Here is a 24154-nt window from a genome sequence, read left to right as displayed (position 1 = left end):
TACCCGGTATTGAAAGGCTGAAAATCTACTGCCAGAATTGGACCTATGCGTACAGCATCCCCACAGATCTCTGTAGATCTCCCGGTTTTTGTACATAGCCAAAGGTGATCAACCCTATTAATTGTTCTCTCATCCCATAGCTCTCCTCAATGTTCTCACCCTCTATTTACCCCACTCTTTTTTGAACAGTGCTCTGCTACTTACTAACTAGGTTTAAGCACTATTGATTTATTTATTTGTTTTTATAGTACCGAAGCCCGCAGGCATCAGGGCGCATTACATGAAGACAAGGACAACAGAAAAGTGAAGGGACAGTAGAGTAAGATTACTGGTTCTGAGTAGATTAAATTACATGGACAATAGTATTTATGCAGGTCCTTTATTTGAACAACAGTGTCTTCAGTTTCTTTCTAAAGGATAGGTAGTTAGATTCTAGCCATAGGCTGTTTGGGAGCTCGTTCCACTTAGATGCCGCTTTGGTAGGGAATGCGTGTCCAAGTCCATTGGCTTTTTTGGAGTGAGTTGCTTTCACAAACCCTTGCGCCTTGGATCTTAAGGTAAGGTGTGGCAAGGTTTGTATGTGGTTATTTGGTTTTTTAGGTATACGGGTGCAGATCCATATATGCATTGATGGACAATGGTCATTGCTTTAAAGGTGATCTGGTCTTCCAGGGCTAACCAATGAAGGGACTTTCTGTCTTCTGTAATATATTCCTCGCTTTTGTTCTTGGTAATTGTACTTACTGCATTGTTCTGTATTACCTGACATTGTTTGATGCATTTTTTATTGGCCCCCATAAGTAATGCATTCCCAAAGTCCAGTCTGGATAAGATTGTGGCTCTGGCAATAATGGTGCTGTTTTGTTTACTCAGTAATGGCCTGATGTGGCTGAGCATTTTTTGGTGGTATCTGCAATTGTTGTTCAGATATTTTATGTGGTATATATTATAGGGCAGCGATAGCCGCCCTTTAGCTAAGGTGAGTTGGAGACACATAAGAACCTCTAAAAATTCTATTGTTAATAGCTTTTGATTTGAGTAACGGATTTGAACGAAATTTCAAAAGTGATTAAGTCTGTGCCCCCCACCCCACCCCCAGACTGTAAAGTTTTGTAAAGATTTGTTAAAAAATAAGAAAGTTATTAAGCATCAAAAAAAGAAAGAATTTCTAAAAGTGTGGCCTACTTCCCATTCATTTTCCCATAGACAAAAAAGGTCAATTTTTGCACAAGTGCACAGCCCAAACCGCTGGACGGATTTAGTCCAGGTCTGAAATAACTTGGGTTTCAATTACAATTTACTGAGATGCCCCCTTCTGCAAACAATATACGGCTTAACCATTCATCTCCTCCAACCCAGCAGAAAGCCAATACAGACAACAGGAGTCCCATCACGTAAACTTCTCAAGAGCTGAACAAGAAAAAAATCTTACACTGCAATACACTGCAATGGTGGCCATTTTGAATTGGGCAAACTGCCCTAACTTGCCTTACCCAAACAAAGTGATGAATCACAGTGGCGGCAGCATGTCCATAGGCTAGGGGATGTCTCTCATCGCAGCATCATACATTGGAATCAGAGACGCAGCTCTGGAAGCAATAGACAGCTGCTTGCTCATAATGAAGTGTAATAACTGAAACACCTACATTAAAATGGCAACCACTGCTACTGTAAAGTGCTAGTATTTATACATAGTGTTCACTTAGTTGGAAAATATCACTGCAGTAACGATCAACACAGAAGCTGTAAGGTTCTACTATCTACAATGTCATCTGGCAGACGTGTATCATGTTCTGTCATCAGCCAAGCCCCACCCACCTGCTTCATCCTGCGCCTTCCTAAACACTTAGATCAAGGGTGTGTCTCACTCTGGCATCCGAAGCGAAAGCCAATTCATGTCTGGACTTGTTCGGACTGGGAGGACCTAGGACCAGAACACCTGCTCCTCTAACATCGGGTAAACTCCCTCGAATATGTGTTTCACCCCTCTCTCTTTCAACAGCCCATTCCTATCATTACCACTCATCGCTAACCACGCCGCTCACCAGCAACATCATGAATGCTGCATTGCATCAATCTCACCCGTGTCACTATAGAGCCCATCAGCGCACTATCATCCACTACTATACAAAAATTGATGCTCACCAATGCCCGCTCAAACAACCATGCAGCAGACTTAACCAACCTCATCACCAGAGAGTACATGGAAACGATTTTCATTACCGAGAACTTGACATCCTCCCTGCCTGCGTACTCAAGACTCTTCGGACTGGAGCACTCCACCTTTACCAGACAATCATCAAGAGCTATCTAACTCAAGGCACCTTCGCCTCGACCTTCAAGACCGGTCAAATCCTCCCACTACAAGAAACCAACACTAAACCCTGAGGCCCTCAGAAACTACCGCCCCATCACCCATCTTCCCTACCTACGTAAGATCCTTTAGAAAGCAGTGCCATATCAAACCCAGATGCAGCACAGAAATGACAACTCATCAAGGTGATCAACGATGCCCTTAAAATTCTCTATGATGGCCATCTTTCCCTCCTGGTTCTCCTTGACCTCTCATTAGCATCCAACACAGTAGCTCACCAGACACTCACCAATAATCTACATCACTGTATGGGGATCAGCAAGATCATTCTCAGCTGGTTCAAATTGTACCTTGCTAATCCTCACCAGTTTCTGCAAATGGATTCCTCTAGATTACCATCTCATTCCTCTCCCCTGTGATCTTCAGTCTCCACATGGAACCCTCCTTGCTCCACACAACATCCACATACTCCAATACACAGAAAACACGCAGCTGTATCTCAAGATATCATCCATCAAAGACATCCACAGGCTCATGGCATGCCTCTCATTGATCCAGCCAGGTCTTGTGCTTTCCTGAAGCTCAACCGCTCCAAGACTGAATCTCTCCTTCTAACTAACAACACTGAACACCCGGACATTCAGGCCAGGCTCACTGCTATGCACCTCGTGGGTTTCACACACCAGCTGGCCACCTGCACCAAGTCCCTTGGGTTTGACATCGACAGACATCTCTCCTTCATACAGCGCATAGCAAGGAAGACACACACGGTTTGGTACTAACTTTCTCTTCTGTGGAAAAACAGGCCCTTCATCCCCAAAAACAACCTCAGATCCACTGTCCAAGCCTTGGTCCTATTCCACCTGAATGGTGGCAATGCCCTTTTGAAAGACCTTCCGGCAACTACGCTGGCACCCCTGAGATCTGTCCTACATGTTGCACGGGACTCAAAGGACTCCCTAAATCTGACCACCGTCCCTCCTCCCAACCTAGATCAAACTGCACTGGCTCCAGCTGGAATCTCGAATCATCTTCAAATCCTGCTCCATCATCTACAAGGTTGTCACCCTGAAGTCCCCAAGCTACCTCACTGAGAATCTCAATATCTTTGGTGACCTACAATTAACCATAAGTAATGACATGTGCAGACTTGAACTGCACCTGTGCAGGAAGGAAAGAACCAGAAGACATGCCTTTTCTGTCGATGCCCTAAGACTCTGGAACCTCCCCGTCAACATCAGGCTTGTACAGTTCAGAAAGGAACTCAAGACCCTCATCTTCAAGGAATGGATCCTCCCTAAAAAACTAGGTCAACACACCCTCATTTTCCATCCTACCTGAGACTGGGTAATCCAATCCCCACTGTTTCTTCCGCTGGTTGCTTGTAACTCCACTGCTGACAAATTTCCCAAACTCTCCTGTTAGATCCCCACTGCCTTGTTTCTCTGCTTCCATAACCATCTTCTCCCCCATGATTGTAAAGCACTCTGTTGCTTCCAGAAGCTAGGACCACTCAATAAATACCCTAATAATAATTATGATAATAATCAGCCAGCCATTCATTCTACATAACCAAGGCAACCCTCATTAGTCTCAAAGTTAATCATCTAACCAAAAATAGCTGTCAATGCAAAAAAGTACCTAATACAGAATCAATAATCTTGCAAGCTGGTAGCAAGGATGCTGTAAGGGCACATTTTGGGGTTGTATAATGCTCGTCAGAAGTTACTATTCCCTTGCTTTATTACCCCATCACTGCACTGGATGCTACCCTAGAACAAGACCCTACCCATATAACCTACTGGGCTAAGAAATTGCAATCTTTGAAACCACTAGCAATGCATGCACCTCTAATTAATGTTATGAAGGGATAGGGACAGAACACACAGATAACTTTTGACAGTGCACAAAACTTTTCATTCAAGTAACACAAAAGGAGGAAGAAGTCTGGTTTGTGTTTGGTAAACCACAGAGCACATAATGGCAACCAGACTATGCTTTAGGATGTCTCCTATCAGCTCTTTAGGTTTTCAAAGATGTAATCCTTAATACGGTCTAGGCGGTGATATCTAGTTGATCCCAATGATCCAATACCAGCACTTGTTGAGTGTAGAGTCTGCCTGAGGCTTAGATAAATGCCTATAGAACATAAGGGACATTTTTAAAGCCTCCTGCCCCAGGTTGACCCCTGTGTAATAAAATGAGTTTGGGCATCAAATATATAACACACATTCTTGGGGCTTTGTCACTGAGAAACTCAAAGTCCAGGACATTTTTAACAAGTCCAATACACTTTTTTTTATGGAGTAGTGCAGATTTGGCAGGCGGTACCTTGGGATTGTAGTCTGCAGTCATCGTCCTTCACATTAGACAAACACTGGTCACCTCCTGTAGTGAGTCATGCGTCTTGATGTAGGATCATCATTGTCTACCTCCTGGGAGAGGCTGGTCATAGATGTAGCTGAGAAAGGCCCTCCTAGGAGGACTCCTGCCTGAGTAATTCCCCAGATACACAGTTAGCGATTCACTCCGATAAATGGATTGTTCTTTGTTGATTTATTTAGCCCCACTGCATGGAACTTATCATCAAGTTTTCTTTAACTGCATTTCTAGTTAGGCTTTGGGCCCTATCAATTTCCTGGTCCAGGTCAACAACACCCTCACCTGCTCTGTCTATGTGACCTGGCTTCTCTCCACTGGTCTTGACTCTTGCCCCTTGGCATCCCATGGCCATCATTTTGGCTATGTTGGTTTAGCCAATGATGGTTCCCAATACAGGGGCTCTTTTGGTTTGTTCGTAGGTGGTTCTCCACTTTGATGCACCCTGCCTCCTCCTTGCTCTTTCCATCTTTCTCTTGCTATTATTCTCCCTCCTTCAACTCCAACCTTTCCCTCTCTGCTCTTGAGTGTCTACTCTTCTGGCAAATCTTGCTTTGCATCCTGCTTTGCATCCTCCAGCTTCAATCTCTCCCCCTTTCACCTTCTCAATCATTCGTCCACGGCCTCTCTCATGCACATCTCTCAGTTTGCAACTCCAAATACCAGGCAAGATGTCAGCTTCCTCAACAAGCTAATGAAAAGTAGCTGCCTTTTGTACTGTGGGTAATAGGGGGATTGGGGCAATAAGTGCCATGATTGGCTTCCCTGTTCCTTCCCGATTTTCCCTGGCCCTGATTGGCCCAGTGTCTTTGCACCAAAATCTTCCCTTATGGGTAAGCCTTCCCGCTCTTGAGCATTAGGTGAGGAGGGGACGGGCTCTCATGTTCCCACCATTATAGGATAAGGCAAATCTGTAATGGCTGATTTCTGACATTGTTCTGGGATATTTGTGCAAACTGGCTCTTATATTTCTGATTGTATGTTTTTTTAACTGAATTTCCAATTCCTGTGTCTGTCTAATCAAAGGGAACAGGTGGCTTGAGGACTCTTCACAAACCAAGAGGGGACCATGGGTAAGTTACACAAGTCAGATATGTGGGTGATTACGTGATAGGGCCAGACGAACGAGGCTCGGGGGGATGCCTGTGTCCCACTTTCAGGGATGGCATACCCCATGGCTCTCTGAATCCATGTATCCAAATCCATCCACCCCTTAGCTCCAGATGGGGTACCTTGTCACCGTGTCCAACAAAATCACTCCTTACCACCTTGTGTGTCTAATACCCTGCCACTGTGTGAATAAAGCACTGCTAATCTTTCTAAAATAGCCACTCCAATTTGAAACTCCTCTTGTGAGCCCCATGGAATAATGTGACCCTTCCTTATCAAAATCATTTTATCAATAACATGACATATACCCCAATATTTTCTGAAAATAAAGTAATTGTTGCTGTGCATCCACTAGCAAGGGTCTGGCAGTAATGAAGAAGAGTTTGGACCTATTCTGAGGTAGGACTAGGGACGTCATTTAGGGGTTGCCAGGGGTCGCAACTGCGACCCCTGTGGTCGCCCTTGCTATGCTACCCCTGTGGTCTCCTTTGCTACCCCTAAAAAGAAATATAAAACAAATCTTTTTTTTTTGTTTGTACAAACAGAAGCTCCTGGGCTGTGGCCATCAGCATGTAGCTCTTTGTTTCTGGAGTGGCTGGCTTTCTTGTTAAGGCCTCTTAAAAGAACGAGGGTTTCCACAAATTTAACAGCGACCCTAAATAAGAAATAAAAGGAATAGTAAATAATTTATCTTTCTGGAATTCTATACCATAATTGCTAGACTCATTAAAGGTTTATTTTAGGCACACTTCAGGCGGTGAATCGCTGATTTAGTCTGTTCTTAAACAACTCAAATTCAAAATGCAGATAAAAACGTACAAAAAGCATTTAGAGTAGAATAAGCATACATTTCGGACTATGTATTTTGCTTTTCGCAGTTGCAGTTATACCATGTTTTTTTCTGCCATTGTTTATGTTGCGATCATCACAAGACATTACATCTCACTCTCCTCGGTCACTTGACAAAATTCTTGTGCCTAAAAGCGTATGTCCAGTGTAGAAATGTTTGGCCATAGCACATAAAGTGGCCCTTGATTTCATTGTGCCACAATAAATGCTTTGTTGCAATGTATCTATCTGGCCTATCTCCATGTCATGCTGTTCGGGATGCTTGCATGTAAAGAGTGCCCAGAGTACGAGATGACGTGTGAGTGCACTGCTTTCCCTGTGCTACTCTGAATTCTGTTATACACAGTTATGAACCCTCCCAATTATATATATTTTGCCAACCTATGAAGCTTGAAAAGTAGATCCACACACGCTTGACATGTGGCCAAAAGTTACCAGTTTAATTGTATCCACTATAGAGTGTAATTTGCTTTCGAACTTTGAGAACATACAGGCATGTAATTGATAATGTTACTATAGCCAGTAAGATAGCTCAGTTGGTTGAGCGCTCAATGCTGCAAAGTTTGTGTGATGTGCAGGTTGCAGGTTTGAATCCTAGCAAAGCCAATTCAGTCTTTCATCCTTCTGAGGTTGATACATGAGTACCAACGCAGGTTGGGTGATATTGTATGTACATTTGTTCTATATGAAGTGCTTAAGCGTAAGTGCTATATAATAACACATCATTATCATTTGGCCTTGGATGTCTGCTTGCATTTACAGTAATTTGGTAATATGGCCCTATACGCACTGAGATTAAAGATACATATGGTGATCTATTCTTGTTTAAAATGTATATCCCATTACAGTGATATCGTAACTATATTTTCATAGTGTATTTAGGAACAATGCTATGTGATGCCAGTTCCTGTTTTGTCAACGGGTGAAAGGTCATGTGCCATTGCATCCCGTGATGTCACTTTGGTGTGAGGTCAAATTACATCATGTCCTGTGATGTCATCAGAGGTCAATGGTTGTGTGATGTCACGTCCGCTACCCCTGGCATTTTGGTGAAATGACGCCCCTGGGTTGGACGCTCTCTGCCTCTGTCCCACCGAAATCCTACGAAATTGATGCTGCGAGTTGGCATCAGAGTGGGCGTGTTCAAGGTGATAGAGTTCCAGGATTAAAGTCAAAACGAGTAAAGCTTGAAGATCTTCCAAAGGTTATTGTGATGGGGCGGCTCAGACTAACCCGTCATGCAGGAATTCCTCCCGGAACCCCAATCCACCCTGTGTGCACCCCATACCCTCCATTCACATAAAGCCACAGTGCCCATTTACACCAGAACATGTACAGTAACATTCTATGACACCTATGACAAACCCTCCCTCGGGCTATAGAGGGATTGTCACTATGAGAATTATTTAATTCTCTAAAGATTATGGGTAGTGGTGATGGGACACGGAAATAGGATGTCGAAAATGTTATTCTTTGTTTTTGGAAGCAGCTTGATGACATGAAGCCATGCTCGAATGCACATATTTAATCCTACACACTATGATAAAGTCAGATCTCCAACTTCATCCCAAGGTTCGCAGCCCAGTAAAGCCAGCCTGGCCAGGCACTATCTCTACAGCTGTGCGGTTCCTGGAGGTGGTACAGAGAGGGTGCTGAAGAGTCCCCCTTTGAGGCCCTGCCTAGTTCTTTGAAACGGTTCTGGATCTAGAAGACTCAGAATAGGGCAACATACGTGTGTCCCCTCTCTAACATCCTATCCCCAATTTACTGCTGGGAAAGTGAACCAGGCCCTAAAAGATCATGAGCATAATAGATGCTTCGCCCACAGGGCCATAGCAAGCAAGCCAAAACACAGGGTTTGCATCTGTGTGGAGCCCTATAGAGGAATTTTACCGAAACCTCCCAGTGGTAAGAGGTGTATGCTGACTGAGAAGATTGTCGCAGGATCCTGTACGTCAGAAGCAATGCATGTGGGGAATTTCTAAACGTCCCACCAGAACAAAGAGGAATGAAGATACAGATTGCAGCCATGGTGCCCCAGATGCCATCCTGGGATCACAGAGGACTCATGACAAATCCATACTGGTAGTAAGGCATCCAGCACGTACAAACAGGAGAGCTGTAGGAGAAGGGAAAGAGCTGAGAGAAAGCTTCCTGGAGCCAGGGGAAAAGGCTGGGAATTCCACCTGGTTTAAAAAAGCTGCTGAGCCTTATCTGTGCTTGTGAAGCCATGGACCCACAGCAGTTGTGCAAATCACATACATAGGCAAACAGACCGATCGGAGGAGCTTCTTGCAGACAGGGAATGAAAAGAACCAAAGGCAATAAATTAGAGACCATGGTAGAGAGCATCATATAAAAGGCCAGAGAGATAAGGAAGGGATAGCATTCCTCAGGGTGTATGAAGAGCAGAGGGAGAAAAGCCAGTCCTCAGACCCACAGCAGGGATGCTGTGACCACAGAGACACAATGGGTGATCCAGGTGCATTGAGAGTGCTAGGTACAATTGGCAGGCTGGCCAAGCTGGGGATGCACAAATAGATGAAAGGCCTTGGGAGCTAAACATCCTGGAAAGACAGAAGAGACAGACTGCTTACAAATGAGCTGGCTCTATACCCCTTCAAATTGAGATGGGTGCTATATCCCTTTAACAGCAAGAGGTGGGCCAAGCACTAGCCACATGGATGGATTACAAATAGCAAGCTAAGAATGATATCCCTGTGGAGGTGAATGACGGCAAAGAAGCGGCTGGGTGCTATATCCTTGAGACTGTTTGAGAAAGGAATATAGAGGGCAATGCTAAGAGTACAGAACATGTTTGGAACCAGTATCCCTCAGAGAAAAATACCTTGATACATTATAGTTTGACCTTTCCTGAGACCTTAAGATTAATTAGATAGATTCCATAGAGGACCACTCAGGATAGTTGGAGATAAAATCCCTCTATTGCATAGATGCTTCTCCATATCCCTCCCCTACTTATCTTCAGCGCAGATCACTGAAGAATCCAGTGCGCATCCTTCCTCAGGGAGTGAATGATGACCTTATTTTCATGGGATTCATAAATCTACCTTTCTATCCCCCGAAGTGATGGTTGGGTGGCCAAGGGGGCTGGGTATCACAATTCCTTAGGTGATGCTGCAAATGGGGACAGCATTAGGGTGATGCCTTGGACAATCCTGCCACACCAGTGTCATGGGGCAGGGGCATGTCACATAAATCCTAACTCTTATACTACCCTATTGAGAGACCTGCATGCTGGGCAGTGGTAGGCAGATCTTACAACCCGGTATACATATAATCTACCCTAAGTTGTAAAATGTCCAGAAGTGCAGAGGACCACCTTCAATTATCTTAGCACGTGAATGCCTGACTTAGGTTCTGCGGGAGGTTCAGGGAGAAAGTGGGTCATCCACACTAATTGAAGTAAAGGATTTGCTTCGGATGTGTTTAGGAATGTTCAGAACATGCAAAGACGTTAAACCTAATTGTGCAGATCACTGCATGCCAAGATAATACTCTTGGCCAGCTACAGTCCGCTGGCAGGCCTGAGAGTAGGACCTTATGGAGAGTGCAGCTCCGCTGGCATGGCTCCTGCTTGTGCATGCATCAGAAGAGAAATGAAGATGTTGATGGTCTGAGATGAAGCCTTAGTCCATGATCCCACAAATGGAAGGTGGAGCCCATAGAGCGGATAAAAAACGGTGCTAAAGAGAAATGTAACCAATCCGATTCATGCACACACAAATTACCACTCGGCAGACCCTTTAGGAAACAGCAATTTCCTGGGGCTGGGCAAGGGCCCTATTTAAATCACAAGGCAGTTCATGAGAGGGTGGGTGTCTGGAGAAGGAGCCAGAAGAGTGCATTTGAAGGCTGTTGGAGAGGAGAACAGGCAGAGAGAACGACAGGTGGTTCAAGAGACAGAAGGATTGAGGAGGAAGGCGAGAGGAGTATAGAGATGATTGGACGAGGAAAGGAGAAGAGACAGAGAATTGAAAGATAGGGGACAGAAAATTGTCCGGAGGAGATATGGAAGTGGGTGAGACCACAGCCGTGGAAGTGGAAGAGGTGGAGCCTAATTTTGGATAGGGTGACCCGGGGAAGGGTGGAACAATCCGCATGAGGCATGTATCGAGGGTGACAAGGTGAACCACAGGAATAGTAAAGAGGGGTGAAAGGCACCAAGATAGGTATGTGCATGTGACAAGACATTGACAAAGAGGAAGTGGGCTGTGTGTGGCTGAAGCTATTGGGCTGGCACACTTTTCACCGCCTTCCTGGATCAAAAGTGCAACTGCACATCTATGCCAGAGTCTAAGCGGGTCGGTCTCACCACCCAAGCGAGCAACAGTAAAGGTCAAGAAATCCAGTAGAATCTTTGAAAGATTTTTTGCAGGTTAGGTTATATTTTGTGTGCCTTACTTTTGTGTTTGCCGAGTTTTGTGAAGATCCTGTAACAAAATCACAGAGCCAATCTTGCATCCGGCTAACTTTGTGCCCGAGATTAATACTCACAGGGCCTTGGTACACACAGCAAACCCCACCAGTTAAACATCTTACTTGTTACCAGGTGTCAACAGAATAATTAATGCATAACGGGTTGTGGGGGGGAGTTCCAGGGGAAAGAGGCCCTTACAGACGAATGCTACAGGTTTCTTCCCAAAGATCCTACTACAATGTCTCTCTAAATCCTGCCCCTGATGTTAGGCAGACTACCCATGAACTATTGCTGAACACCCTGAGAGAATCAATAGTTAGTAATTGAACAGTGCCAAAGAAACAAGGTATTTGGGACTGTATCTCCCAGGATGCATCATGTTTGGAGCTCTAAAACCCAGAGTGCACTCTGAAATGTCGGTCATGGATTCAGAGGAAGATGCGCTTTGTGGAAACAATAGCACATTTAGATAGACCGCCTTAGACAATAGGTGGGGAATCTCTGCTTCAGAAAGTCTTTAGACATTTTGGTTGGTGCAACAGGGAAAATGTTGAAGGTACATTTTCAAAATGCTGGGCGGCTTCCAAAGAAACAAACACACCCTGTGTCACTGTCTAGAGTGGGCGGGGATAGAGAGTACTATGCAAGCAACGAGAAAGGATTTCTCCAGCACGAGCCCATGGAGCACATGTTTATATTTAGGAACAAACAGTGAGCACTTATAAAAATCCAACAAACTTTACATTTGGAGATATTTTGTTGGCATTTCAATAAGCTCATGACATAAGGGGGGTAATTCATGGATTATTTGCGCCGCAAAAAATGGGATTTGTGCGCCATTCTGCCCGCAAATCCCCATTTGTTAAACAGGTATTTGCGGGCAGAATGGCTCACAAATCCTGTTTTTTTCAGCGCAAATAATCAGTGAATTACCCCCAAGAAGTCAACGACCCTCTATTAATTTGTCTTTGAACAGCCAATTGCCATTTTTCTCGTGCGAGTGAGAGCTTTCAGTCCGGGTAGATTTGTGATTGGTTGAGTGATTTACCAGAGCAAAATGAGACATCCATCCCAAAGTGGAGGAAAAAAAAAGGTTGACAAAACAATCACATGCAAAGACAGTGACCCTGTTTAAGAGTGGTGAAGGCAGCTGCCATTTCAGTCTTGAAGTGAAGAGAAAGGACGTGCATCAAAACGGCCAATCACCTAACGTTCGCAATTACTGAATAGACACATCAGTCAAATCAAAAAGGCATGTTGGAAACCTAAGAAATGTGGCTTTTGTCTCGAGGTTGCATGTCAATTTCTTATAAACCAACTAATGCACAGCACGCATGTAAGCTCGCTGTCGGTAGGGTCTAAAAGATCAATTTAAAACGTTCAGAGCAATACATTATATAAGCCTGCAGATTTGGGACTTCAGGTTCTGGCAGCTTTTTCTCGACAAGAGCACGCACTACACGATCGCCCACAAATTGCCTTTAGCTATCGAATACCAAAACACAAATGCAGGGACCATGTTGACAAAACCCAGCACTCAGTCATACGGAATCTTAATACATTTTTTTAATCTTTGCTTCTTTTACAAAAAAAAATATCATTGGTCCCTTGCCAAATTGGCGTCAGCTTAGGAACATGTGCTTGGTGTGCATGTGCAAGAGACTGGGTGAGCTCCATGCCGGCAGTGATGCTGTTTCAACACAGATATATGTACACTTGTCTTCCAAGAACAAAGAGAATTAACAAGGCAAGGACTGAAGGCTTTCTCAGATGCATTGTCACTTTCTAGAGGTCCATAAGCAGGGCTGGTCTTGCTCTCATTGGTTTCCTGGGAAACGTGCTACACAGACTGTAAATGTTCCTCGGGATCCAGCCCGTGTTGTATCCCAGACCTCTGGACACGCTGCCAATTGTCTACTTCTCTGCATAGTACAGGTCCAACAAAAGAAGCAGACTCTGATCTCTTCACATTAGCATTGTCCTTCTCTGAGAATTTCACAACCAAACTCTAGATCCGGAGAGTAGCAGAGCCAGGAAAGTTGGACCGTTCCTCAGAGACCTTGGTCGCAGTTGGAGTTTATCGACTATCCCCAGGTGAAGGTGTAGCAACAATGCGTACATTCACACAGCTGTCAGAGGCCTCTTGATAGAAACCATGTCCTCCTAGAGCACAAATTGCTCCACCAAACAGTCAGGGTGTTTACCTTGCCTTGATCTAGGTTTCCCAACCAATGAAAAAAGCAACTTACCTGTACCAGTAGTTCACCAGCATGGCTACTGTCTATGGGCTCACATTTATAGAATATTTACCATCTTTAGAGGAGGGTCTCTCAGACACAATGGCCCTCATTAGGACTCCGGCGGAAAACCGGAAGGCCGGAGTCCGCCATGGCAGAATGGGGAATTACCACCACATTCCAAGGTTGGCGGGGCGGTAATTCCCGATGCCACCATGGCCCTTCCTCATTCACATTTTTGCCCCATAGGGCATAATGGGAATGGGGAAGGCGGTAAGTACGGTACCGCAAATTGTGGTACCGTACTTACCTCGAGAGTCCCTTTGCGGGCCCCTATTTTAACGGCTGGTCCAGACCAGCCGTTAAGGTCGGGTCCCGCAAAGGGACCTCGTAGTGTTTAACGGCGCCAACACCTTCTCGGTGCCGTTCACCCCTTAACGCCTGGGTCCTAATGAGGCCCAATCTGTTAAATGTGCATCCAAATCATTACGTCCGTCTGGTTTTGTGCCAATATGGCTCTAATAGGTTCTTGAAAATCTCCTCCTTGAAGCCATCTCAGTTTACTTTTTGGCAAGCCCAACGGGATAAAAACCAGGTGCAGTGTCTAGAATGCAATTCTAGCAAACAGGGGTACACGTCAGTACACTGTTATAGTGATATTTCTTTTCTAGCAAAGTTTTTTCTTTACAGGTTTGCAAATCAGGAGCAGTACAAAAAGTCTTCTGAAGAGGTCATGGTGACTCATTCAATTTGAAATCTTCTCTAGAGTCTCAAAGATATTTCAAGGTGTGCACCAACGTGCACGAAGCCATCTTGCATGTTTGAGCAACAGTGCAGCTTTCTTAGAAGTATAGCAAGGGATGCACACATTCTGTAGAAGCATCTACACCTGTTGCAGTAAGCTGTAGACTATGCTACAATGGTACTAGATATGTTACAAATACCTTTGAAGGAAAAAATAAATCACCTTATTAAGAAAGTGTTACCCTTTACTACAAACTCCCAATGCTTTCATTGTACTCAAATGAAAAAACCCTGGCAGCTTCAATATTGGCTTGTTCAATACCACCAGAGGAACAGGAAAGGAAAGATAGAGAGAGGGTTAACAAGGATAAGAATCAGAGGTATTGTTCAGCCTATAAGTTAAAAAAAAGAAAATCCCCAAGGGTAACACAAGGCTATGAAGATGTTAAAGCTGCTTTTCAGGAATAACCAGGACATTTAAAATGAATGCTTTAAAAGATAATGACCATAAAAGGCACTTAATGTGTACAAGGGGAGTAAGGTGGACACAGTGGCCCAAAGCTTTGGGTTATGGCTGAAAGTAGTCAGATTGAGGGGGTGATGTAGAATTGTGACATATGGATTTAGCAGAAAGAAGTGATAATGTGCTCTGTGTAACTGAGCAAGATATTGGGGTTCATTCCGACCCTGGCGGTAGGGGGTTAACGGCACCGGTAGGATGCGGGTGTCGTTAACACCCTATCACCCTATTACGAGGTCCCTTAGCGGGTCCCACTTAGCCCCGTTAAGGTACAATTGAGCTAATAACGGTCCCGCAATTTGCGGGCCCGTTATTAGCTCCTTCCCCATTCCCATTGAGCCCTTTGGAGGCTCAAATGGGAATGGGGAATGGTTTTCGAAATGGGGATTTACCATGGCTGCCTCCAAACTCGGAATGGCCCCCATTGTTTTACTCTTATTAAGGGGAATGGGGGGAAACAGGACAGCAGTTGGAATAGGAGAAGCAGCCTGGAGATGTAGAGTGCAAGAGCTGAGCACACGAGATTAATAAAGTATAATATCTATTATGCTATTTGCATGAGGGTTCATCATTTATATCCATAGAACATCATTTGTGTTAAGGATATCCAAGGACACGTTTTTTTGTTTTTTTTTTAAGTCTATGGTTACCGTGTCCCAAACATCAATCATGTCAAAAGATTTATCGGGGGGCCTGCTGGCCAACTATGCCTTCATTTTAAGGAGGCCACACCAACAGACTGGTGCATTCTGCCAACTTCTCACCAGCAGCAGCCAAATGGATAGAATCCTTTATCACTGAACGGACGGCAAGGGTCTTTTCTGACAATGGGATGGGCAGAGGACTATCAGGTAGACTGCGGGGTTCCTGAGGGTTCCTGCCTGTCCCCTGGCTTGTTCAATCTATTCACACTTCCTCTGTTTCCACTTCTGGACGATAATAGGGTTCTGTATACCAACTATGCAGATGATACTCAGCGTCTCATCCCCCTATCAGGAGATTACAGCCGGGACACTGAGACCATCAATAGGGTTTAGTCTTTGATTCAATCCTGGATGTTGGAGAACAATCTTGCACTAAATGATGCAAAGACAGAAGTAATGATGATAGGGACAGTCTCTTGACTGCAGAAACGATCCCCAGCCTAAAAGGAGATGGTCATTGTGGGCTATAACATATCTCCACTACTGAAAGTGAAGACATTAGGGATAGTGATTGATCAGGATGTGAACTGGAAGGCCCATGTGAGCTTCCTCGTATCTTCTACCACGTACTACCTTAAACTGCTTGTGCAGCTGAGACCATTTCTGGCCCAAAATTGCAAGGGCCATTATGGGTGCCAAGCTGGACTATGGGGCCAGTTTGCTGCCGGGCATATGGAAAGGAGAAATTATGCATCTCCAGCTGATCCAAAACACTGTCAGAACAGTAAGAGGGCGCAAGAAGCGTGAACATGTTTCTGATGCTAGGAGAGATCATCACTGGCTACCTATAGCCAGCAGAGTGGCTTTCCGCCTCTTGTGTATTACACACAAATGCCTATATGGACTACGCCCAGCCTATCGCTCCACTCGCCTCTCATGGTTGCCAACAAGGAGGACACTAAGACCAAACAATACTGGGCTACTCAACACGCCATGGTCGAAACTAGTAGGGGTCAACCAGGTATCATTTAGCTATCTAACCTCTAAGAGCTTGAAAGCGCTGCCTCTAGATTTGAGGTTGTGCCAATCGTTCTCTACGTTCAAGAGGGATTTGAAAACTAGGCTGTTTGGTTGAAGCATAGCCCAACCACAGCGCCCCGGCCAGGTTTTCTGGGCGTATTCTCTGTTTTTTCATCTGTTATGATTGTATGTTGTATGTCCTGTTAGCGCTATTATGCCTCCGGGCCAGTGACATGCACTTTATAAACATATATAAATAAATAAATAAATATATACAGTCACCGGAGGAAAAGGAGAAAGAAAACCTTGCTTGGAAGGTCTTCCTCAAAGTACCTCTATGAAAAGTAAAAACGAAATTGTGGTTTATACTGGTGGTTGCGGTGTTTCAAAAAAACGAAAGACCACCAAATTTAAAAATCGCCTCTAAGTGATCACTTTTGGTGCATGGGGAGCTAGCGGAGAAGCAATCTGCAAAATCTGTGTCACAAGAAACACATTCTGAGAGGAAATGTATTGGGATTTCCAGCTAGAACCATGAAGGAAGGAAAAACAAAGAAATGATCTGGTGTTCCCTCGTTGGTGCTCATTGATTATACAAAAAGTCCCAGAAAGCGCAAAAAACATTGAAAAGACCCATCTATGGAGGAACAGAGCTCAATTCGAGAGCCTGCAACTTTGGCAGTGGGAGTTCAGAGGATTGCATTGGTGACTATTGACGATGGAGAGCACAGCATAATGGAAGGTACCCGAAATACCCAAGGCTCAGGGAGATGTAAAGGATTTTGCATTCTTACCTCCTTAGCCCACCAAACCACTGATGTATGCAGTGATAAACAATGAAAAGACTGAGGGGGAGTAGAGGAAATCTTAGTGCTGGCAAATCAAGTAAAATCACCATCAGACTACTACGCCCAGCTGCCTCCTGTGTCTATTCAGAGAAGAGAAGGATAAAGCCCATTGCAGAGATTTGGCTAGAACAAGGTTAAGGATGGAAGCAACCTGCACTAGAAAACTGCCTAAGCCCTGTTCTACATTCTTGAGGGATTTTGCTGAAGCCAAAAGTAATCCAGGGTAACTATCCAGACTTAATTCGAGAATTCAGTGAACCACCATGATAATGCACATAGAATGCCTTGAGTGAACAGCGTGTCTTGTGCCAGAAGATTCACAGTCTCCATTGAATGATCTGAATCGTAAAGGGGCTAGCCATACTGAGGCACGGAAAAGCATCCAGCTAAACAACCAGATGATGGAATGAAGAAAACCAGCACTGTTGCAGCTCCGATACAGAGATGTCTGCCACATAATGTGATGGCTTGAAGATTGAATCGAAGCCTATGGCCTAATTGGTACTAGCATCAATCTGAAAGGGAGACGAGTGATGGAAAAAGATAAATGTAATTCATTATTAATAGTTTGAACCCATAATCAAAGCCGCATCCTAGACATTACAGAGGGCTAGCCCCGGAAGTTGCCTCTCCGTCTTGGGCAACAAAATGGTTGATATATATTCTTTAAATGTGTTCCTTTTACTTCTGTTGGGAAAGGAGGATGAGGCTTCTGTTTGACTCCAGGCTCAGAAAATGTAGGAAACTCCCCTTCCCTAGAGGCAGTTAATGCGATTATCATTTGATGGACCATATTTACCGAAAGGAATGATGTAGCAGAAGCATCAGATGCGATTGGGCAAGAAATTCACATGCTTGAATTTGCACATATTGTTCTGGAGACTGCACTTCCTATCCTCCTCTGATGCAACTTCCCGTTTCGGAGATTGATGGCAGTTTACAAAATGTGGACAATCGGTAAAGAAAAATACTTAAAAACATAGGATAAGTGGGAAGCAATTTTGTATAGGAAATTGGCAGAAGATAACTTTGATAGTAGGGAAATGACATTGTAATTTTGTGAAAACTTTATGCCCCACACAAATAGGTTTGGGCAGCAGTTTCAGTTGAAATCATATTGAGACAGAAGGAATAGTGTTAAAATACAGCTTCTAAGAAATACGGTGAGCATTAATTAAGAAAACGTTATTCCCTTGACACTACTAGAGAAATTATACATGAATTGCATGATGACCTCATCAGGTCATCCTTTGAAGGTACTTTCTGTGAACCCCAGTCTCCTCTCGACACTGGTCGGAGTTTTGTTTTTAAATCCGTACTTCAGGAGAAAGAGGACCTCATTACAACACCGGTGCTAAACCATGGTTGCTGCCGGTATTGTAAAGAGTCTGCCATGGTGAAATGGGGAAGTACCACCCCCTTCCAAGGTTGGCGGGTGGAACTTCCCCATTTCACATTGGCCCTTCCCCATTCCCATTTTTGCCCCATAGGGCATAATGGGAATGGGGAAGGCGGTAATTACGGTACCGCAAATTGCGGTACCATAATTAGCACCAAGGTCCCTTTGCGGGTCCATTCCTTAACGGCTGGTAAAACCAGCCGTTAAGGTGGGAACCCGCAAAGGGACCTCGTAATCAGGCGCTAAGGGATTACCGGTACCGGAACCCTTACCGGTACCGGTAATCCCTTAGCGCCAGGGTCGTAATGAGGCCCAGAGACTTCTTGCTATAACGTGAAAAGTAATTTCAGGGTTCAGCAAAGAACAGCAATAACCCTCAATCAATCAAATGGGAGTCATATCATTCAGAAGCAGTTGAAATGAATTGCTAAGAAATCAAATTTCATTTCAATTTCGCTGCAGTGAGAGTGAATTGCAGATGGCCAGCTAATCTTTTATCTTCATCATAAGAAAACGAAATGACCCTTAAGGTTATTGTTTTATTGAGATGTTGAATTATTGTGACACTTGTGTAAGAGACGATTGAAACAAGGGGGAACGTTGAAATGACCGACAATCTGGATTTTCCCCTCTCCCCCCAGGCTCAAACAACGTCAGCAAAGTTCTGATTCTATTACTCTCACCACCACGGAAAGCAATATAACAAAGGAAAATGTTAAAGACCGTGGCCCTCATTACGACCATGGCGGATGGCGGACTTACCGCCCCATTCCGAGGTCGGCGGGGCGGTAAGTCCCCATTGACCCATTTACCCTTCCCCATTCCCATTTCGGCCCCATAGGGCTCAATGGGAGTGGGGAAGGAGTTAATTACGCCACCGTAAAATACGGTGGCGTAATTAACACCAAGGTCCCAGAGCGCCATGGATTTTTCCGCCCGCAAAAAGCGGGCGGAAAAATGACCATGGCGCTCCAGGAACTCGTAGTTGGCGGTAAGGGGTCCGCGCAGCTAACGCTGGCGCAGACCCCTTAGCGCCAGGGTCGTAATGAGGCCCCGTGAAAAGAAAAGCCTTTCATAAAGAAATTAAGTAGGGGGTTTTTAAACTTAAAACCAGAGTGATGCTATCATTGGTGGTGCGGGAAAGAGGTAAAACATGTATATAGGACAGAAAAAAATCCTTATGCAATTGTACTAATAGTGAAACTGAGATGGCTTTCAGCACCTAAGCGAATTGGGATTTTTCAACACTGCGAACAGTCCCACCCTAGAAGGACTTAATGAAGTGGATGCACTAAAGAGTTCCTAAAAATGTTCCCCGGACATCTGGAAATGTTGTCATAGTGTGCACCAGACAGACGAATCCATGCTTAAAATACACAGCTACCAACTCTTGAAAGAGTAGCAATGAAATGTAACAGGGCAATCAATGCAGAAACATCAACCCTTGCGAGTTGACTAGTTCTAGTGGAGCACAAATACCCCCTTCCCTCGTGTGTTCCTGTGCACATGCTTGCTCCACAAGGTGCCCTACAGATTGTATGCCTCGGGCTGCTTATCCCGGCCGTCCTCGTTTCCGAGCATCCATTGCAACATATTCTGACAATTGGCAGCTAGAATGCAGAACACGACAACTCAATAGTCCTAACGGCCTTACATCAGAAAGAGTTTGATCCATTTGTAATTAAGTTAGATCATTGTTTCATGAATCCCGATCCCCCTTTCCCCTCACCCTACCAGACAATATAGACTGTTGCTGCAGCACTCGCTTTGAAATCAATTTGTGTCTTAAGATGCCATATCCCTTTTTACAAACATGCAAGTACAGGTTTTGGTTTGAAAGTAAGTGCTCTTGGAGGTGACTGGATTGACAGTCACAACAGGAATATGAAGCTCTACATTTATCTTCAGAAACTGTAACACATTTATTTATTTTGCATTTTTAAAGCGCTCTCAAAGCCCGCGGGCATCAAGGCGCTATTACAGGAATTTCTTTTTTTAGTTGCGTATTTATAATGCGCTTAAATACCCAGAGGTTTCTAAGCACGGACCCGGGATCAAACCTGTGTTGCTTCGTGTCGTCTTGCTTCCAAGGCGAGCACGTTGCTGCTGAGCTATCCTGCCGGGACACATAACCGGTAATACAGCAGTTCCCTTATCTCTGGCCCACCTACAGCCCAAGGCTAAAGCTTAATGTCTGTCTCTTCCAGCAGCAGACTCCTTCCTGCCCAAGAGTGCCAGGGAAGATGCCTGGCAATGACCTTCATACTTGGACTGTAGGCACCCATTTAAGGTGCGAGAGAAAACCCACGCAGCCCCAAAGGTCACTTTACTGTGAGGGTAGCATGGCCAGATTTGTGTTACTCATTCTTTTTATTGTTACATGATGAAGATAGGTGAATGGCACCTCCATGAAACAGAATCACTCTGAACAACAGGAAGCACTCAGAACCACAAGGGACTATCCCACTAACTCTTATACCATTGCTACCGCAGAATATTTTATGACAGTAATTGTAATGTTCTGCATACCTGCTAGAACCCGCCAAACCATGTCAGCAAGCGGTGGCGTTTGTAAAGTGCAATTGAACGAGGTAAGCAGATTCAGTGTGCTAGAACTGGGAGAGGAAGACAAAGACAAAACAGTACAGTACACTGGAGAATACTATGTAGGACAGGAAGGCAACAGGTCAGGTTTAAGGGGTCTTTTGGAATATGCTGTGATCCTGTTCCAAGCTCTCGGGGCGTTGGAATAAAGTAGTGATCTACAAAGCTGGGCAAGTGAATGGCACTTCTTGGGTCCATTCATTAAAAGGCTTGCAGGTTGGTATCCAAAGCCCCAGTACTCTATTTGGCAGAGGTATTGGATACATAATTAGACACCTTTGCCTTGAGACCTATATATTGCCCCTGTAAATACCCAAGGCCTTTTAATACACTAGTTATGTACTAGACATATGGAACGTCCTATTAATGGAAGTCAGGCAGGCTACAGCGTTCTGGGGTTTGAGAAGCGTTTTCAAGGAATACTTGCAGGAAAACATTTCACCCCTGATGGATTAAAAGTGAAAATGGATATTCAGGGTTTGCTTTCAACTGGTCAATGTAACCAGGAAGGTCGAGTTTAAGTCTCATTAGGGACCAGAGGACACAGGAAAAATGTACGCCATAACCATTTGAATGATCCAGCAAAGGTTAAAAGTGGCTAGTCTGGCTCAGCCTTCACCTGCCCTCGCAGTGCACTGATATCTGCTGGCACCCAGTGCGGTCATTGGTCAGGATCTTTCCGGATCCGGCAAAAATGTCTCCCTGGAGCTTGGATCTGGCTCACCTATCTTGGGAACCCCATTTGTGCACTCTACATTCATTGTAGAATTTTGTGGAGCATTTTCTAAACTATGTCAGGGCGGGGATAGGTTCAGAGGCGTGACACTTCCCCACAAGACCACTCGACGGTATGAGCAGAAGCCCTGTGTAATACATTGTCAGTGCTGCACTGTACAGGAAATATTGATGTGCATGTGTTTGGGTTGAAAAGGTGTGCACATGTTGTACTTCGTTGACAACATTATAAGAAATTGGGCTATTTTCCAGGCAGGAGTTCATGATTCATCTTCTGATGGGCTGACAGGCAAATGTTTATGGGATGACAAAATACCCCACTCCACCCTCCAGATCCTCTGCTGGACCCGCTATCCCTACACCAGTGCTAGATGGGATCCCCAGTAAACAAAATTTCCACCACTCCTGGTACCCCTTACCATTAAGAATATTTGAATGTTTATCTATAGGAATATTCGACCATACAATGGCAAAACTCATTTCAACAGTTTTGATTTAGGTTTTCACCCAGACTGCCAGAATTGTGACAGAGTGGTGACATGCCAAAGGGGTAACTGCAGACAAACATGTGGTTCAGACGTGGCAATGACCTTCGATCCAAACCATGGACAAGTAGATCATGCATTTGAAGAGCATCTGCAGAGCTTGCCTTTAATGAATGGCTCTGCAAGTACTGCTGCAGAGTCGCCCAGCATGTCCCCCATGCTTACAGTTTGCAAGAATAGGCGGAAGGCGCAAACAATCATATCCTTGGCTGCCATTGGACAATTTTCACAGATTTATTTTACCTCTGATTTCTCCGTTTTGCTCTTCCATAGCCGAAAGCACCCGAGCAGAAGGCTACAGATTATTATTTCTCAACGCTGAGCACATCCATTTCTCGGTGATTGGTAATGAAATGCTTTGGGTTCAGGCAAAAAAGCTTTTCCAAGCACGTTCTAGAGGAGAAAGACAGCACAGGAAAGAGAAACACCAGGAGTGTGAAATGTAGAAAACCGAACATTAGAGCAACTGTGAAAAAACTCATTTCCAAAGCTATTTCTTCACGGGCGAATTGTGCACCCTTTTGTTTCGTTCTTTGTGATGGAAAAAAATGCTGTTATTGATCTGTTAATCTTTTCACATTCCCCAATTCCCCTCAAATTGTTCTTTATTGGTGTCCTACTAGAACTCAGACAATCATCTTTTTTTGGGAAAGTTAAGGCTTGTTAAACCTACATATGCACCTGAAGAAGGGTTTAATCGCCCCTCTTCCCACACTCTCTTCACTGGTGCTATTTGCCATAGGTAGGATTGCCGACAACTAATTCTTCATACTTCGGTGGTGGGTCACCATATGGGGTGCTGGTTTCCTCACTGCTGCTCTCTGGGTTTCCAGTCACCTCCTCGTAGGAAGGTGGAGGTGTGGCACTGGACAGTCTGGACAAAACAGAGACTGAGTGTTCTGGGGGGTAGAGAGTGCTTTCCAGTTGGGATCCAACCCTGTCAACTGGTGCCCTACTTCCAACCTCATGCTGATACTGGGTTTCTCCATGGCTGTGGGATGCCTCCCTGTACACCATGACTCTAGGCAGGCTTCGGCCACCTCTGCTGGTGAGGTATCTGTTCTGTGAGTAGGAAGGACGATGCCGGGTGGCCTTCTGAAGCTGGCAGCGCCAAATAATAAATAGAGCGATGATGATCAGCAATGCCACACCTAACAGGGGGACCACCAAATACATGGCATCTGAACGTTCCGACCATTGTGCTGGGTCTTTCACGGCATAGAGGGAATTGATGTAGCCCTTCCAAAACTCCATCTTAAAAGGAAACAAAAAAGAGAAATGTAAATAACCTTGAAAAGAACAAGATTCACTATAATTCTGCTAAATGATCCAGAGCCAAAACAAATGGGAACACTCACAGAATAAAATACTGACCAGGGTCGTTTTTCCCCCATTTCTGCTATAAGACCCTCTTCCTCCTCCGCCTACTATCACATTGCCAGAACCCCACTATGATCCAAACCATGACAATCTTTTATGCAGAGTTCTTTATATTAACAACTGATTTAGAAAAATAAAGCTCCTGAAAAGTATAGGCCGGCTCCATAGGAATAGAATAGTTCATGGTGCAAAACTATTGTTACAGGCAAGTAACATTCATTTTTATTCTTGAATGAGCTATAGATAAACAAGATGTGCATATAGTACCAAGCAGGATGAAGGTAAATGTGTTATTGATGGAAACAATCTACCACTATTTCTTAACGACTGCTTGCCCCACCTGTGCACCCCGTCTTCTAAAGCAATGACACATGAAGCAGTTAAA

General features: G+C 44.5%; 1 protein-coding gene across 2 annotated transcripts in view; it reads right to left on the bottom strand.

Moving 5' to 3' along the window:
* Nucleotides 1–12641: 12641 nt before the first annotated feature.
* The window catches only part of PRRG3 (proline rich and Gla domain 3), a 315859-nt gene continuing 304346 nt past the window's right edge, over nt 12642–24154 (bottom strand). For both annotated transcript variants that reach the window (XM_069613049.1, XM_069613050.1), the window contains one exon: nt 12642–23643. In XM_069613049.1, the coding sequence (XP_069469150.1) occupies nt 23119–23643 (525 nt within the window). In that variant the 3' untranslated portion in view covers nt 12642–23118. The remainder of the gene's footprint in view (nt 23644–24154) is intronic.

The sequence above is a fragment of the Ambystoma mexicanum genome, chromosome 5p, assembly GCF_040938575.1.
Source record: "Ambystoma mexicanum isolate Mex_15411 chromosome 5p, UKY_AmexF1_1, whole genome shotgun sequence".
Lineage (NCBI taxonomy): Eukaryota > Metazoa > Chordata > Amphibia > Caudata > Ambystomatidae > Ambystoma > Ambystoma mexicanum.
This window is presented reverse-complemented; position numbering and strand designations above follow the sequence as displayed.